The following is a 16,866-nucleotide window of genomic DNA, read 5'->3' as shown; positions in this document are numbered from 1 at the left end:
TTCGTAACAAAAAAATTTTTGTACGCTTACCTCAAGTTGAAAACTCGCCTAAATCTTTCAAGGTATGGTACATAATAAATAAGAGATAACATACCATTGTATATATATACATACACATACACATATGTATATATAACAGAGACTAATCTCTCACATAAACATGTTTTTTATTTTGTATGGTGAATATAAACGAATAAATATTTTGGTAGATTCTCATAATTCATCATATATTAAAATGTTACACATTAACACATTTTATATAGATAGCGGTTAATGAGATCATAACACAACATTAAAAAATTAGTATAGTAAAATCTTTGAGATACAGTAAATATAGATATATACATATATAATCACGAAGAGGGTTTGAAGGAAGAAAGATTATATTAAGAACAAGATGCAATATCACTAAACGATTACAAGATACTTAAACAAATAACATAAAATAAGATGCCTCTTATTATCTAGACCAAACCTTTACTCATACTAGAAGCTAAAACCCTAAAACCAAATATAATGTAAATACCAATCTTGAGGCATTTACTTGGTAGAAAAAATTTAAAAGCTATTTTCAATAAACAACAAAAGTTCCCTTAGAAGAATCTTTGGCCAAATCAAGGATTTCGTGGGCGTAATATGCTTGGATTGTTGAATGGAACAGTGCTTGAATTGAATCCAGTAGGCTTTGTCTCAAATGGAAGACTTGCTCCACTAGAAGAACTTCCCAAAAAAAAAGGATGATAAGGATGCTGATGATGATGAGGATGAGGATGGGGATGAGGAAGAGGAAGATGACGATGATTATTTGAGGTATGAATCATAATCTTCTCAGCATGCTCGGCCACATTTTTCTTCAACTCATCAAGAGAGGCCTTCAATTGTAAAAGTTGTGCCAAGCTTAGATCCTCCTTAGGAGCCATCCACCAACACTGGTTCTCATTGGCCTTTTTCCATTGGTTAAGCTCCTCGCTTCGCTCCTTCTCAGTTTCGAGTTGGTTCAAAATCTGTATGTATAATAAAATTAATACACACTATTTATATTAAAAACGTTATATTAAAAAGGGAAGAAATCAAAATTACTTGACTGAGCTGCATGTTGAGCTCGCGAACATTGGCGTTTCGATGAGCCTCAATGAGTTTCATGGATTTAAAAGCAGCCTGTGGAGGATTACTACTAATAAAACGTTCCACAATAGTCTCAACACTAGGATGGCCAAAAGAGAAGACTTTTTGACTCGGTGAGAAGACGATTATAGCAATATCAGCCCCAGATAGAGTGCATAATTCGCTCGCCTTCTTGAAAAGTCCGGCTCGACGCTTGGAGAAAGTGACTTGAAGATTTCTTTCATTGTTCATCTTCACCATCTCAACCTTTTGTCGTCCCTTACTTTTCCTTGCCATGGTTACAAATACTAAATATGTATAGAGAGAAATCAAAAGAGAGACTAATGGAGAGAAATAATTTGTATAGAAAGAGGGGGAAAGGAGTGATATTTATAGGAGAGTGAACTCAAGATTTTGAATTAACATTTTAGATGGATATTATGTGTAGATTTTTATGTTTTTAATAACTTGCTTGTTTTGGGTTTCTTGAGAATCTCCTCCTTGTTAAAATATATGGTAGGAAAAATCTGGACAATTAAGATTAAATTTTAGGCATACTCTTAAATAATTTGCCAAATCATCATTTTCTTAACATATATAGATATATGGGTGGAGAGATATACATGAGACTTTGACCTTCTAGAAAATTGTCATTTTTTACACTATACACACACATATATATCTTCTCCTTGTACATGTTAATTTTAGATTCGAAAGGTAAGAGAGCTACTTCTAGTTATATTTATTTGCCCTTTGTTAAAAAACACGATAATTCAATCACTTTCTCAATAACTTACGCAATTGAAAAAAAGACTATGATTTATTTTATTGAATTAAAAAAAATATTTTTCTTTAGATAATTTATGTTAAAGTAAAAATAATATATATTAAAATTTTAAAAACTTTGATGAATATTTTATAAATTAATTGATCATTAGTACCATGGAAGAATTTAATTTTATTTATAAGCACTAGGGAAGGACCTAGGTCACAAATTAAACTTAAATTGATCAATTATACAACATTATGAGAAAATTTGATTTCTATTTATACCTATAAATTGGGTTATGTTAAAATTTAAAATTTTAAATATTTAAATTTAATTGTGACAATAGATTAGCCTTCATAAGAATAACATCCTAATTTAATTGCATGTGATATTCAATTAAACTAGAAATTTATGTAATTAAATCCAACTCTTAAACTGTAATTCATGTCCCATGATAAATTCTAATCCTGTTAGGATGTTAATCTAAAATCGACAGAATGAAATTTTCCTTCGAATCAGTTTTTTTTTTTTTTTTCTTTATATTTTTGTTAGAATTTTCTTCGAAGGGTTGAGTGCTTTCTTCTTCTTTTCCCCCTCTCAAGTCGAGCTTTTAATTGGTAAAGCACTTCAACTTACGTCGGCTTAAACCAAATCCAATTTCTATGCTCCATTTGATTGAAATTCTCTATTTAATACAGTTTGGTCCTAATATAAAATATTTTATGTAATTTATATCTCGTATAATTGAATAAAGTTTGTTAGAAAATAGGTAATTGTAAGGAATTTTTATTTAAATTATATCTCACATAAATGAAGAAATTAACGTTTATTAATGCCTAATTAAGATATTATTCCTACTTGGAATATATATTTTCAAATATATAGATATATTTACATATTTAGATAAGTACTCTCAATAAATTATGTTCCCAGAATATTACTTAATTTCTTTATTGATTTAAAATTTTGCATTATTCAACCTATAACTTATTTAGTTAAATTTTTTATATAAATTTCTTAGGTTTAATTACTTGCTCGTTTGGAGTCACTAGGTTGGACTTTATCATTTTACACTGTCCAACATATAACTTGATTTAGATGAATTTTCTATATAAATATTTTAGATTTAATTACTTACTCATTTGAAGTCACCAAGTTGGATGTTATCATTTTTGCACTGTCCAAACATATAACTTATTTAGTTGAATTTTCTATATAAATTTCTTAGGTTTAATTACTTGCTAGTTTGGAGTCACTAGGTTGGACTTTATCATTTTACCCTGTCCAACATATAACTTGATTTAGATGAATTTTCTATATAAATATTTTAGATTTAATTACTTACTCATTTGAAATCACTAGGTTGGACTTTATTATTTTTGCACTGTCCAAACATATAACTTGATTTAGGTGAATTTTCTATATAAATTTGTTAATTTTTATTACTTATTCATTTGAAGTCATCAAGTTGGACATTATCGTTTTGCACTATTCAATATATAGTTTAAGTTAGATAATTTCTTCATATAAAATTTTTGATTTTAATTATTTATTCATTTGGAGTCACTAAATTGGGCTTTATCATTTTGCACTATCCAAGATAAATTTTTTATAAATTATTTATTTATTTGGAGTCACTAGATTGGGCTTTATGACTAATATGAACAATTATTTATCTGAACACTCGATATATTTTTTATATTATTTTATAATTGATGTATATGTATCGTTTGATTAATTAATGTATATATGTACTAAAAAAAAGACTCGTAATTGTCAATGTAAAAACTAACTCATAAATATGATATGATTGAATTTATCATCTCTCGTACCTATTCACATATCATTTTGTCTAATATATACAATTCCCAAAATTGATTCATGTTCTCGTTGAAGCACAATTATATGACTTCAATACCTTGTTTTCTTATACTTAGCCATTACCTTTATCGTGAATTAATAAGTTAAAAATAAATTATTTGAAGTATTTTTTCCTATTACCATTCATAAAATAGTGTATCAGATTCAACTTAAAAAGAAAAGTAAATGCATAAATAAAAAAGTTATATTATTATTAAAGTCTTTGAAAGTACCACGACACTACAATGAAAAGGAACATGATGAAAACCCAAATGCTAAGGCAGCAGATATCTAATAGAATAAAATAAAACAAACTGCAAGCATTGTGTTTACAACTCTTCTTAAATTCATCATTCCAAGACTTAGTCAAGAAATGCACTAAGTAGAAACTTATTTGCCAATTTCCTTGATTATACATATTTGGATTATTGTTGACCTCATTTGGTATCATATTTGGGTTGTTCAACACATGGGGCATCATATTTAATTCGTCCTGAATTATAATCGTCTCAGCTTCTTCAATAACTTTCTTCTTCCATTCTTCAAGAGATGTCTTTAAATGCTCAAGTTATGAGAAACTCATTTCCTTTTTCGGACCCATCCACCAACACTTACTCGCACATATCTTTTGTTTTTCCTTAAGCTCTGCTTTGCGATTTTTCTCAATTTCCAATTGATTCATAACCTATTCTCATATTTTTCAAATAATAAGTACAATTCGATATAGATTCTAATCCAAGAAAAAAAAAGATTAAATAATTATAAGAACTTCTAAAATCTAAATATGATCTAATTAAGCCTATGTGAGAATCATATTAAGCTCATGTATCCTTGAGTTGCGGTGAACCTCAATGAGATTCATGGCTCCTAAAGTAGCTCGTGGAGAATTACCACAAATGAAATCTTTAATCACCTTTTTAACACAAGGATGACCAAACGAAAAAATCTTCTTACCAGGTGAGAAAATGATAATTGCAATTTCAACGCTATAAAAAGTGGACAATTCACTAGCTTTCTTAAAAATACCAGCTTTTCGTTTTGAGAAAGTGACTTGGGGGTTGGTTTCATTACTCATCTTCACCATCTCAATCTTTTGACGACCTTTGTTTTTCCTATCCATGACTAAAAGTGAAAGAAAGAGACAATGTGAAGAAGAGATAATAAAAGTTTTATTATTTGCTAGGAAGAGATAGAAAATGAATAACATATTATGAGAGTCACCAGACTAACATTATCATTTTGCACTATCCAATATATAACCTGATTTGGATGGAACTTTTGCACAAATTTTTTAACTTTAATTACTTACTTATTTGAAGTCCTCAGGCTAAATATTATCATTTTACACTATCTAATATATACTCAATTTATAAATTACTTACTCATTTGGAGTCATCAGGCTGGATATTATCATTTTACACTATCTAATATATAACTTGATTTAGATGAATTTTTTATATAAATTTTTTATTTGGAGTTACTAGACAGAGTATGATAATTTTGCATTATTCAACATATAACTTATTTTAGATAGATTTTTTATATAAATTTCTTAGTTCTATTTACTTATTTGAAGTCACCGTATCATTTTGCACTACCCAATATATAAATTAATTTATAAATTTCTTAGTTTTATTTTTTCACTCACTTGGAATCACCCGGCTAGGTATTATCATTTTGCAATATCCAACATATAACTTGATTCAGATGGATTTTCTATATAAATTTATTTTTTTGAATTACTTACTCAATTAAAGTTACCAGGCTTGATATTATCATCTTGCACTATCCAATGTATAACTTGATTTATAAATTTTTTAACTTTAATTACTTACTCATTTGATATAACACTATCCAATTCTATATAAATTTTTTTATCTTTAATTACTTACTCATTTGGAGTAACCAGACTGACCATTTTTATTTTATACTATCCAATAAATAAATTGATTTATAAATTTTTTACATTTAATTACTTATTCATTTGGAGTCACCAGACTGGATATTATCATTTTGCAATATCTAACTTATAGCTTGAGTTAGGTGAAATTTCTACATAAATTTTTTAACTTTAATTACTTACTCATTTGGAGTCACCAAGTTGGACATTATCATTTTGCTCTATCCAATACATAGTTTGATTTAGATAAATTTTCTATACAATTTTTTTAGTTTTAATTACTTATTTGTTTGGAATCATCAAGTTGGACATTATCATTTTTCACCATCCAACACATAACTTGATTTAGATAAATTTTCTATATAATTTTTTTTTTCATTTTGATGACTTACTCATTCGGTGTAACCAAGTTGGACATTATTATTTTATGTTGTCCGATATATAATTTGATTTAGATGAATTTTCTATGTAAATTTCTCGACTTTAATAACTTACTTGTTTGGAATGCTTTACAATCACCTCATCGAAATATATAGTAAAAAAAATCTTGAAGATTGATATAATATTATCTATAAATTATAAGAATTTACCATTTTCAAATCATCCTTACTTGTAGAATGATATGAGATGAATCTTCTTAAAAATAGTTATTAGTAGCCACATTTTCTTACATGTCAAATCTGACAAGATAGTGAAAATAGTGTCAACATATGAATAAAATTTGAATAACACATCCCAATATGCAGCATTATATAATTACCAACTTATTTCCTAATATATAAATCAAATTTGGGAAGATAATGAAAATATTTTTCATGTTTCTCCATAAATGAATAATAGATTAGTCAACAAAAAATTATAAACTTGGTAATAAAATTATAGCAAATATTACAAGACCATCATGAAGTTTAACATATTATATATAAGAGAAATTAAAATTTGAAGAAGAAAATTCCAAAGTAATGTCATACAATTACCACCCTACTAATTATTTTAATAACCATTTTCCTCTTTTCAACCTTAGCCATAAAAGCTTTTGATGAAGCTTCTCTATAGAACTATTTGGATTTCGCTTAATCCTTCACCACAGTGAGTTGTCTTTCATAATACGTTAGTTTTCTTAACGCTTTTAATGATTGCTCATCTTTTGTATTAATCTTCTCTACATTAATTCAAAATTATTTATCCTCTATTTGAATCTATAGGGACTTAAATGTGTTTCCATGAGAGATATTTTCGTTAGAATTTTAGGCTAATCTAACTAAATTTTTATGTTTGCTTTTTCATTAATCTCATCATTCTTCCCAATAAATTTACAACAAAATGGAAGGATTTAGATAGTTATGCTTTTAATCGAATATTCTCAATTGAAATTGATATTTTCTTGAGAGATTCTGTCCTCAAGAGTCTTTTTTTTTGGAAAAAAATCAGACCCCAAAGAGATTAAGGTTCTTCACTTGTTTCCGTCATAAGCAGTAGTTATGCTCAAGAAAACACACGACATGGTTTATAAAAATTCTGTAAATATAGAACATGGGTGTAATGTGTTCAATTTGAATAGTACGAATTTTTGGATATATTTTAATTCTAAATTATAAAGACCAATTTATAGACAAATAAAAATTAAATTAGGCTATACCTAGAACATTATAGCCATGGAGTTAAGAAAGTAAACTTAAAATTAAAATTACAAAAATTAAATATTAGGGATCAAAATCATTCTTGGTCCTTGTTGTTTCTCTCTCTCTCTCTCTCTCTCTCTCGGGGTGAAATCTAAGCCCTAATATATATTAAACAATGCACAGATAAATAGGATTTATAATGCATATAATCACATAGTATTGTATAATTTAGAGTTTAGATGAAAGTCAACATATTCTTTATTTATAAAATACATTATTTTACATTATACTGATAATATAGTTGAAATATAAAAATCAAATTGTATGAGCACTCTGTACCCTTACTAATCAAAACACATTTCCACAAACTTCAAATTCAGAAAAACTCCGGCCCATTTCCACCTTTATTCTGAGTCATATTATATCCTTCAGCTGGCATCATGTTCACATTGTTGAGACCATTGGTATACATCATGTTTGAATTGATGATTAGATCCGATCCCCCAACCATCATGTTCTGGTTAGTGTTTATCATCATATGATCAGCTCGAACCATGTTTTGATCATTGTTGATCATCAGATTGGCCACAGGCAGCATCATGTTTGTAGGGTTGCTGTTGGTAGGCATGACATTGGAGCCCATGTTTGGATTATTGGGAATCATGGAATTGGTCAAGAGCATGTTTGGATCATTGTTGTTGGGCATGTTACGAAGCATTTTCATATAAGCTACAGGATTAATCATGTTAGGATTAATCATGCTGGGATCAATCACGTTTGGATTAACCATGTTGTGATTAATCATGTTGTGATTAATCATGTTGGGATTAACCATGTTTTTGGGACCAACAAGGGATAGATTCAATGGGAAGTCTAGTTCCATTGGAAGAGCTTCCAAGAAGAAACTGATAATCAGAATTAGGATTAATATTGTCCTCTTCAACATCTTTTTCTTTGGCTAGTTTTATAAAATTCTTATACACTTCCTCAAGAGCAGCATGAAATTGCTGAAGCTATGAAAGGTTCATGTCATCTATGAAACCCATCCACCAGGCTTTACTCACATTCTCCTTCATCACCTTCTTAAGCTCCACACTTTGCTTCTTTTCAGCGTCTAGTTGGTCATTAAGCTTTAATTATATATAATCATGTCCATATCCATATCAAACATGAACAAAAACAATTCAAGAATTAGTTACAAAAATTAAGTAGTGTAGATATATGAAGACATGGCAGTGATTATACCTCGTTTAGTTGCGAGTTGAGCCCTTGGAGATGAGCATTTCGATGAGCATCCATCATACGTCTGTTAGCTAAAAGAGTTTGTTTTAGCAGGCCATTAAATCGATTGATCAACTTTTCCATAGAAGGACTACCAAAAGAGAACACTTTCTTTGCAGGTGAAAAAATAATTACTGCAACTTCAGCACCACAAACGTGCTAATTTCACTTGCCTTATTGAAAATCCCAGCCTGCCGTTTGGCAAAGGTAACTTGGAGATTCGCTGCCTCCTTGATCTTCACCATCTCAATCTTTTGGCGGCCCTTTGACTTCTTAGGAGGCTCCATGGATAAGCTTAGTACGAATATAGAGATTAATTTTTGATTTGAATGATTGAAGAAGGATGAAGTAAAATAAAGTAGTATTTATAGATGACTCAATTTGACAGTTATAATTTTTAAGTATTCATGCATATAAATTAATTGTGTCTTAATTACTTACTCTTTTAGGATTTTGTAATAATGGAGGAAATATAATTTAACTAATTTACACGAGTATAAATAAATGCACTTGTAGTTTTTAGAATCTTTCTTAAATAGTCTTATATAGAGCTTCCAAGATATTTTTTTTTATTTGACTAAAAATTATTGATTAAATTATCTTTTTAATAAAACATTGACTTAAATGAAATCTCTCGCGTCATTCAAATTTTATTATGTACTTAGTAAATAAATAGCAAAATGCTTATAAACCTTATGATGTTAATTAAACACTATTTTCTTACTGAGCATGTGAAACACACTCTTTTTATACCCCCCTCAGATGAAAAAGAAAATGAGGAACTGGTAGATGACCTGCCTATTAAAGTTTATGAGGATCTCGTGGATCTACAAAACTTGAGTGCATGATCGTTTCCGCACTCTAATGAGTTCAATAGCATAGTGAAAGAAGTAACCCTCTTTTGTTTTTGATTTTATATTTTACAGCCACTTCTAATCTCAATTATATATATGTAATTAGAACTCATATATTTGTAAGGGATTTGTGTTAATTTGCTTCGCTGTATATAATTTTTATCGTGCACTTGTTATTATGTTTCTGCATCTGATACCCACATGTCTTAATTAGCATTTGGGATGTCACAGAAATGATAGACGAACTACTTGTCCTTTGATCTTTTCCAAAGTATTTTCTTTCTTTTATCCTTAAGAGCCTCCTACTGAGTCCACTTTTTCACTGATATACTCAGAGAACTTCCATTCTTTCCTATGATACAATAGAAGTCTGGTGCAATATATATAACTTTAAATTGAAGAATCATTTGAGGCAAATTTTCTTTTTAAGTAAGTTATTTACAAAAATAACCATAAAAGTAAAATATGTGACAAATAGTGAACAAAATATTTTAAATAATAAAGATGAAAGGTTATTGCATGAACTTATCGATCTTGTGTTATAAACTAACATAAAAATAGGATAAAATTGTTAGGATTTAAATATTTGGGTTTGGACATTAGTATCAAATTAAATAATAAAGTTGAATCGATTGTTTAAAAAAATTTAGAAATTTAAGAAGACATCTGATATATTGTTTATATATTTAAAAGTTCACGCCACATTGCTCATAAAAGTAGAATATTTTTAAAAGGCTATACATTTACATTGTTTAGAGCAATAATTCAATTTTAAATCCGAGTACTTTTCATATCTATGTGATAAGAAAACAAGTCTAACATGAATGTTTAAGAAAATAGAATATAAGTCAACGAATGTTAACTAACGGTCCATGTTAGAACATTGAAATATCATAACTCTTAATAAAAGTGTCTTGTCACAATGAATATTTCTCGTTGAATCAATGTACATAATTTTTGAAATCTACACAATATAATTAAAAGAATCATAACATCAGTATATAATAAACTTAAAGGCCATTTTGGAGTAATCTTTATGATGTTGTTGCTAATATATATCTTGGAGTGAATCTTATATTATTTTGTAATTTCTCATGACAATTCATTGACACCTGCCAGAAAAAATGGTTATAGGATATATCTCATGCATGAACCTATTAATTTTATTTTATGGTAAGATTACCTAATATATGCATTTATATGGTTAAAATTATTTTAAAATTATTCTAAAAAAATCTATAAGTAGTGAAGATTTTATGTCATGAAAAATACTATCGTAGCAAGTATTAGAACTGTGGTTAGATTAATAGGATAAAAAAATTATTTGGCAAAATTTAATTAAATTAGTTAAAGACATTTATTCTTAATTAATAAATTATTTTAGCTTATGAATATGATACATATTAAGATATGTGATATAAGTACCCGTTAATGGCGTCACAACACATTGAAAAAATGGCGTAGTAGAATTTTTGAAATATAGTAATATATATATAATCATGCACAAAGAGTGTAACACCCATTAATTTTATTATTATTATTATTATTATTATTAATTTTTAATTTATTTTATTTAGTTTATTTTGTAATTATTGAAATTTTAATTGATTAATTTAATTTAATAAAAATAAAAATAAAAATAATGATAAAATTGGGTAAAAATATTATTTGGATTTAATTGAAATTGATTTTGAAAAAAAGGGGTGAAAATTTGGATTCTGGGGGTATTTTTGAAAAGAAAATCGAAAACCGGGGGTCAAAACGTAATTTAGAAAAGTTGTGCCACGTCAGCACCACGTCAGCAGCCACGTCAGCGACCCGGTCAGCAGCCCCGGCCAACCAAGATGCGCTGCGTGGCAAAGACACGTTAGCCAGGGGACGGGCCACGGGGACGATCCGCGTGCGCGCGATCGGACGGTCCAGATCCGTTCACGCGCGCACGGACAGTCCAGATCAAATGTGCGCACGGACCGCCCAGATTCACGCGCACGGACGACCAAGATTCAATCAAGCACGGACGGCCCAGATTGCATTGCGATGAACGGCCAAGATTTAATCCCAATTAAATCGCGATCGAACGGTCCAGATTCAATCTTGATGAACGGTCAAGATTAAAAGGCGAAGGGTATAAATACCCCCACCCACACCTGACCAAAGAAACCCTAGTCGCCAGTGCTCGCCGGAGAAGAAGAATCAGTCGTCGGAGGAGTCGGCCGCTGTCACCCGCCGCCGCACCGGGGAAATTTTTGACCGCCGATCGAGGTAATTTTTCTCCCCCTTGCTCATTTTTCGACGCTGAGTCCGCCTATGGCAAAACCAGAGCCAAATCACCGGCCAAACGGCCGAAAAACTCAGCCGAAACCCAGCGGCGCCACCGCGCCCCTCCTCGATTTTTGCCTCCGATGAGGCCCTTCCTGGCCTCCGTTCGATGCAAATTTTATACCACTGTGATCACCGTTCTTTTCTCTACAAGTTGATCGGAGCCAAATCACCAAAACACGATTTGTGCCGGAGAGCCACCGCACCCGAGAGCACCGCCGCCGGTAAGCTTCGATTTTTCGTGATTTTTTGGCCCACCGAGGGCCCTAGGGTTGTTTTATCACAGGGACCGCCGCGGGGCCGCCGTGCCGGAATTGTGATATTGGCCGAAAGGGGCCCTGGGTCTAATTTGGGATTTTTTGGGACACGTGCAGGTACCAGTAGTGCGTTTCAGTTCCCCAGAAAAAAATTCAGAAAAAATTAGGGACAGCCTGTAGGCGCACTGTAGAGCCGTATTCAGACCCTAAAACAAGTAAGGACCCCTCACCCTATTTCCTATCATGGTATTAAAGTTCAATAAATGATAAAACGGTATTTCATGAATCAATAGATGTGTGAAATTGTTTAAGGTCGCTAATGGAGCCCGAGTCTGGTGTGTTTGTCGGTCAGCTGTTGTTTGGCCTATTTTACAGTTTTAAATGCAGTATGAGGTCTGATGTTTTCATTTCATAGTTTTGTGTGCATATATCACTGTTTTATTGATTATGGGTTGAATGACTGAGAACCCGATGTTGTGTGTTGTCTTGTTTGGCATAAATTACTGGTTTGCTGGTTTGTGTGTGATTTGATGATGCTGACTGAGGAAAAAGGGAATAAAAGGTTATGTAAATTGATACTTGTATAATTTGGTCAGCCTGACTAGATATCCTGGGAGATGGTGGACGGATCGGGTCCGTAAGGAACCCTACCGGGATTGTGGTCTCTCATACCGGACGGGGTATGGAGACTTTATGTGTTTTGGCGCCCATACCGGACGGGGTATGGGGACAGCCCGTTTCACCCTCATACCGGACGAGGTATTGAGGTTTATGATTTTGGCGCCCATACCGGATGGGGTATGGGGACGGCCCTGGAATCTGATTACAAATGTTAAGGGTTCACGGGTAGCGGGACCCCTATGGATCCCCATGGATACTAGTAGGCTGGTAAATGAGGAAAATATGTTGTGTAATGATTGAAATGCAAAGGCGTGGTAAGTATTATGTTATACAGTTCATATGATTTCATGATGATGATTATGTTATTACTTTCGTATGTTATTTTATGAACTTCACCGAGGTAAGTGGACAGTAAAGGATTTTATTATTAATAAAAGAATTTGTTATAAATTATGCTCCATTGGTCTTTTTGTGTTTTCTACCCACCTTTACCTCCGTGGTGGTGAGATAATGTGATGTCTTTACTGGGCTGGTGTAGCTCATTCCTTATTTAACCATTTCAGATCAGGAAGACATTGTTCCCGAGCCCGTTCCGCAGGAAGACGGCGAAGGGGAGGCCTAAAGATTTCGTAGTTATATTTATAGCTTTTATTTTCGAGTTTCTCTCTTAATTAGTTTGAAATTTCATATTTTGAGTACGTTTTGGTTATTGTGTAAGGGATGTTAGTCAAAATTTTTATCACGCTTCTGTATTTGATATTTTTAATATATATATTTCATTTTAAATTTCCGGGGCCGTTACAAAGAGTTTGAACAAAGAAAGATTATATTAAGAATAAGATGAAATATCACTGATCAGGATTACAAAATATTTAAATAAATAACATAAAATAAAATATCTCTTATTTTTTAAACCAAAACCCTTACTCATACTGGATGCTAAAACCCTAAATCGAACATATCCTAAAGACCAATCATGAGGCATTTACTATGTAGAACAAATTAAAATGATGTTTTATATAAATAACAAAAGTTCACTTAGAAGAATCCTTGGCCAAATCCTTGATTCCCTGTAGGCATCATGTTTGGATTATTGAATGGAACAACACTAGTATTGAATCCAATGGGTCTTGTCTCAAATGGAAGACCTACTCCACTAGAAGAACTTCCCAGAAAAAAAGGATGATGAGGATGATGATGATGAGGACAAGGAAGAGGAAGATGAGGATGATTATTTGAGGAATGAATCACAATCTTCTCAACATGCTTAGCCACATTCTTCTTGAGCTCATCAAAAGAGGCCTTCACTTGTTGAAGTTGTGCCAAGCTCATATCCTCCTTGGGAGCCATCCACCAACATTGGTTCTCATTTACCCTTTTCATCTGGTTGAGCTCCTCACTTCGATTCTTCTCGATTTCAAGTTGGTTAAGAACCTGTATATATAGTAGAATTAATATATATATTTTTATAATGAATACATTATATTAGAAATGAAAGAAATCAAAATAACCTGAGTGAGCTGCATGTTAAGCTCACGAACACTAGCATTCCGATGAGCCTCAATGAATTTCATAGTTCCAGAAGTGACTTGTGGTGGATTACCACTAATGAAACGTTCCACCATAGTCTCGACAGAAGGATGACCAAAAGAGAAGACCTTTCGACCGGGTGAGAAGACAATAATAGCAATATTAACCCCACATAAAGTGCATAATTCACTCGCTTTCTTAAAAAGTCCGGCTCGACGTTTGGAGAAAGTGACGTGGAGATTGCTTTCATTGTTCATCTTCACCATCTCAACCTTTTGTCGTCCCCTACTTTTTTTCACCATGGTTACAAGGATTGAATATGTGTAGAGAGAAATTAAAAAGGAGATTTGGAGAGAAATAATTTGTATAGAAAGAGGGGGAAAATGCGTGATATTTATAGGAGACTCAAATCAAGATTGTGAATTAACACTTTGGGTAGATATCCTGTGTAGATTTCTTGTTTTTAATGACTTACTTTTTTAGAGTCGATTGAGAATCTCCTCCATATTGAAATATATAGTAGGAAAAATCTGGACAATAAAGGTTAAATTTTACTATTAGACAATTTGCCAAATCTTTCTTTTATTAACATATATAGATACATAGGTATATAGATATACATGAAAATAGAACCTTCTTGAAAATTGTCATTTTTTACATTATTATATATACATATATTACTTCTCCTTGTAGATGTTAATTTGAGATTGAGAAGGTAGGATAGTCACTTTTACTTTTAATTATTTGCCTCTTGTTAGGAGATGCGATAACTCAATCATTTTTCTCAATAATTTACACAATTAAAAAAAAATTGTGATGGCTTTTATTGCATTAATAAAGATATGTTTGTCTTTTTTGTTAAGGTAATGTTAATTTTCATTATGAAAAAAAATAGAATCTCCTCTAAAGGATTAAAATAGAAGGACTTTCAATTTTTTAACTTTTTATAGGATAAAACAAGCATAATTAATAATGAGATATTACAAAATGTGAACATGTATTGTAACACCCAACATTTATTTTTTTTTTTTTTATTTCATTTTTTATAAATATAATTATTTATTAATTGAATTGAATTGAATTGAATTTATTTTAATTTAATTTAATGAAAATAATAATAATAAAAAGGGTGAAAAATTAGTTAAGGATTTAATTGAAAATAATTTTGGAAAAAAGGGGTGAAAATTTAGATTTTGGGGGTATTTTTGAAAGAAAAATTGAAAACCAGGAGTCAAAACGTAATTTAAAAAAATTATGCAACGTCAGATGCCCAGTCAGCAGCCCTGACCAATCAGGACACGCCAGGTGGAAGAGACGCTGATGCGGGAGGCCACACGGGGGGAACCACATAGGCGACCCGCGTGTATGCGATTGAATGGCAGAGATTCGTTCCCATGCGTACGAACGGCCTAGATTCAAAACACGCATGGACGGCCTAGATTGCATCGCGCACGGACGGCTCAGATTAGATCGCGCATGGACGGCCCAGATTGAATCGCGATAAACGGTCTAGCTTCATTGCCTATTTAATCGTGATAGGACGGTTCAGATTAAAAGCTATGGACGACCCAGATCAAAAGCAGATAGTTATAAATAACCCCATGCGTACCCAAACCTTAAGCCTAGCTGCTAGAGCCCCTGGCCGGAGAAGAGAACCCAGCCGCCGGGGAGTCGACTGCTGCCACCCACCGCTGCACCAGAGCAATTTTTGACCGCCAAATGAGGTAAAAATTTTCCCTCTTGCACGAAATTCAATTTTAAACCCACCCATGGTAAAATTGGAGTGAAAGAACCAGCCAATTGGCTGAAAATTTTCGCCGAAGCTTGGTACCACCGCCGCTAGGTGTTTCGAAAAATGCCTCTGATGAGGCCCTTTCAAATTCCCGTTCGATGTAATTTTTCTACTATTGTGATCACCGTTTCCTTCTCTACAGGTTGACTAAAGCAAAACCCCCAACCGCAACATGAGCCGAAAGAGCGGCCGCACTGGGGAGTCCCACCACTGGTGAGTTTTGATTTTTTATGTTTTTTCGGCCAATCGAGGGCCCTAAATGTATTTTCTCGCAGGAACCGATGCAAGTTTGGCTGAATTCGGCCAAAAAGGGCTGAAAACAGCCAACCCGAGGCGGGTCGCCGGAGCACGGCGGAGCCGCCGTGCCAGTTTTTCGAATTTGGCCGAGTAGGCCCTTGGACTAATTTTTGAGTTTATTTGGGACATTTGTAGGTACCGTAAGCGCGTTTCAGTTTCTGAAGGAAAATTCAGGGAACCCAGAGACCGCCCCTAGGCACAGTAACCATTTAGTTTTCGGCGTCGAATAAGGTAAGGACCCCTCACCCTATTTTCTATCATAGATGTGAAGTTTTAAGTAAATAATAATATGGTTTTTTGTACAAGTTAGATAGATATGCATAATTAATTATGATTTGCTAATGGAGCCCGAAAACGAACATTGTTCTCTGTTGATTCATATTGATTTATTTTACAGTTTAAAGGCATGATGATATCTGGTTTAGGATTTTAAATGCATGTGTTACTGTATTACTTGACCACTGTGCGATTTTAGAATTTAAGATATGATTGTATTACTGGGCGCATGTTCATTGTTTATGTGATTGTATTTAATTTGGTAACGGAGATTAAAGAAAAATAGGAAAGAGATGTCATATAATAAACAAATAAGGTGACAGCCTCACTAGATATCCTGGGAGATGGTGGACGGATCGGGTTTATAGAGAACCCTACCGTGAA

General features: G+C 32.3%; 1 protein-coding gene and 2 pseudogenes across 1 annotated transcript; all 3 read right to left on the bottom strand.

Moving 5' to 3' along the window:
• Positions 1-438: 438 nt before the first annotated feature.
• Positions 439-1,403, bottom strand: LOC110810419 (agamous-like MADS-box protein AGL62). Its single transcript, XM_022036607.2, has 2 exons — positions 1,081-1,403; positions 439-1,004 (listed from the first exon to the last, which is right to left on the bottom strand). The coding sequence occupies exons 1-2, from the start codon at positions 1,399-1,401 to the stop codon at positions 615-617; spliced, it is 711 nt and encodes a 236-aa protein (XP_021892299.1). The 5' UTR covers positions 1,402-1,403; the 3' UTR covers positions 439-614.
• A 3,129-nt stretch (positions 1,404-4,532) lies between these two features.
• On the bottom strand, positions 4,533-4,853 carry LOC148253204 (agamous-like MADS-box protein AGL62 pseudogene; annotated as a pseudogene).
• Positions 4,854-7,631: 2,778 nt separating this feature from the next.
• LOC110824720 (uncharacterized) lies at positions 7,632-14,422 on the bottom strand (annotated as a pseudogene).
• Between the last annotated feature and the right edge of the window lie 2,444 nt (positions 14,423-16,866).

This window comes from Carica papaya, chromosome 6 (assembly GCF_054855325.1).
Source record: "Carica papaya isolate Zhongbai chromosome 6, ASM5485532v1, whole genome shotgun sequence".
Taxonomy (NCBI): domain Eukaryota; kingdom Viridiplantae; phylum Streptophyta; class Magnoliopsida; order Brassicales; family Caricaceae; genus Carica; species Carica papaya.
The sequence above is the reverse complement of the archived record's forward strand: the minus strand, read 5'-3'. Positions and strand labels throughout refer to the sequence as shown.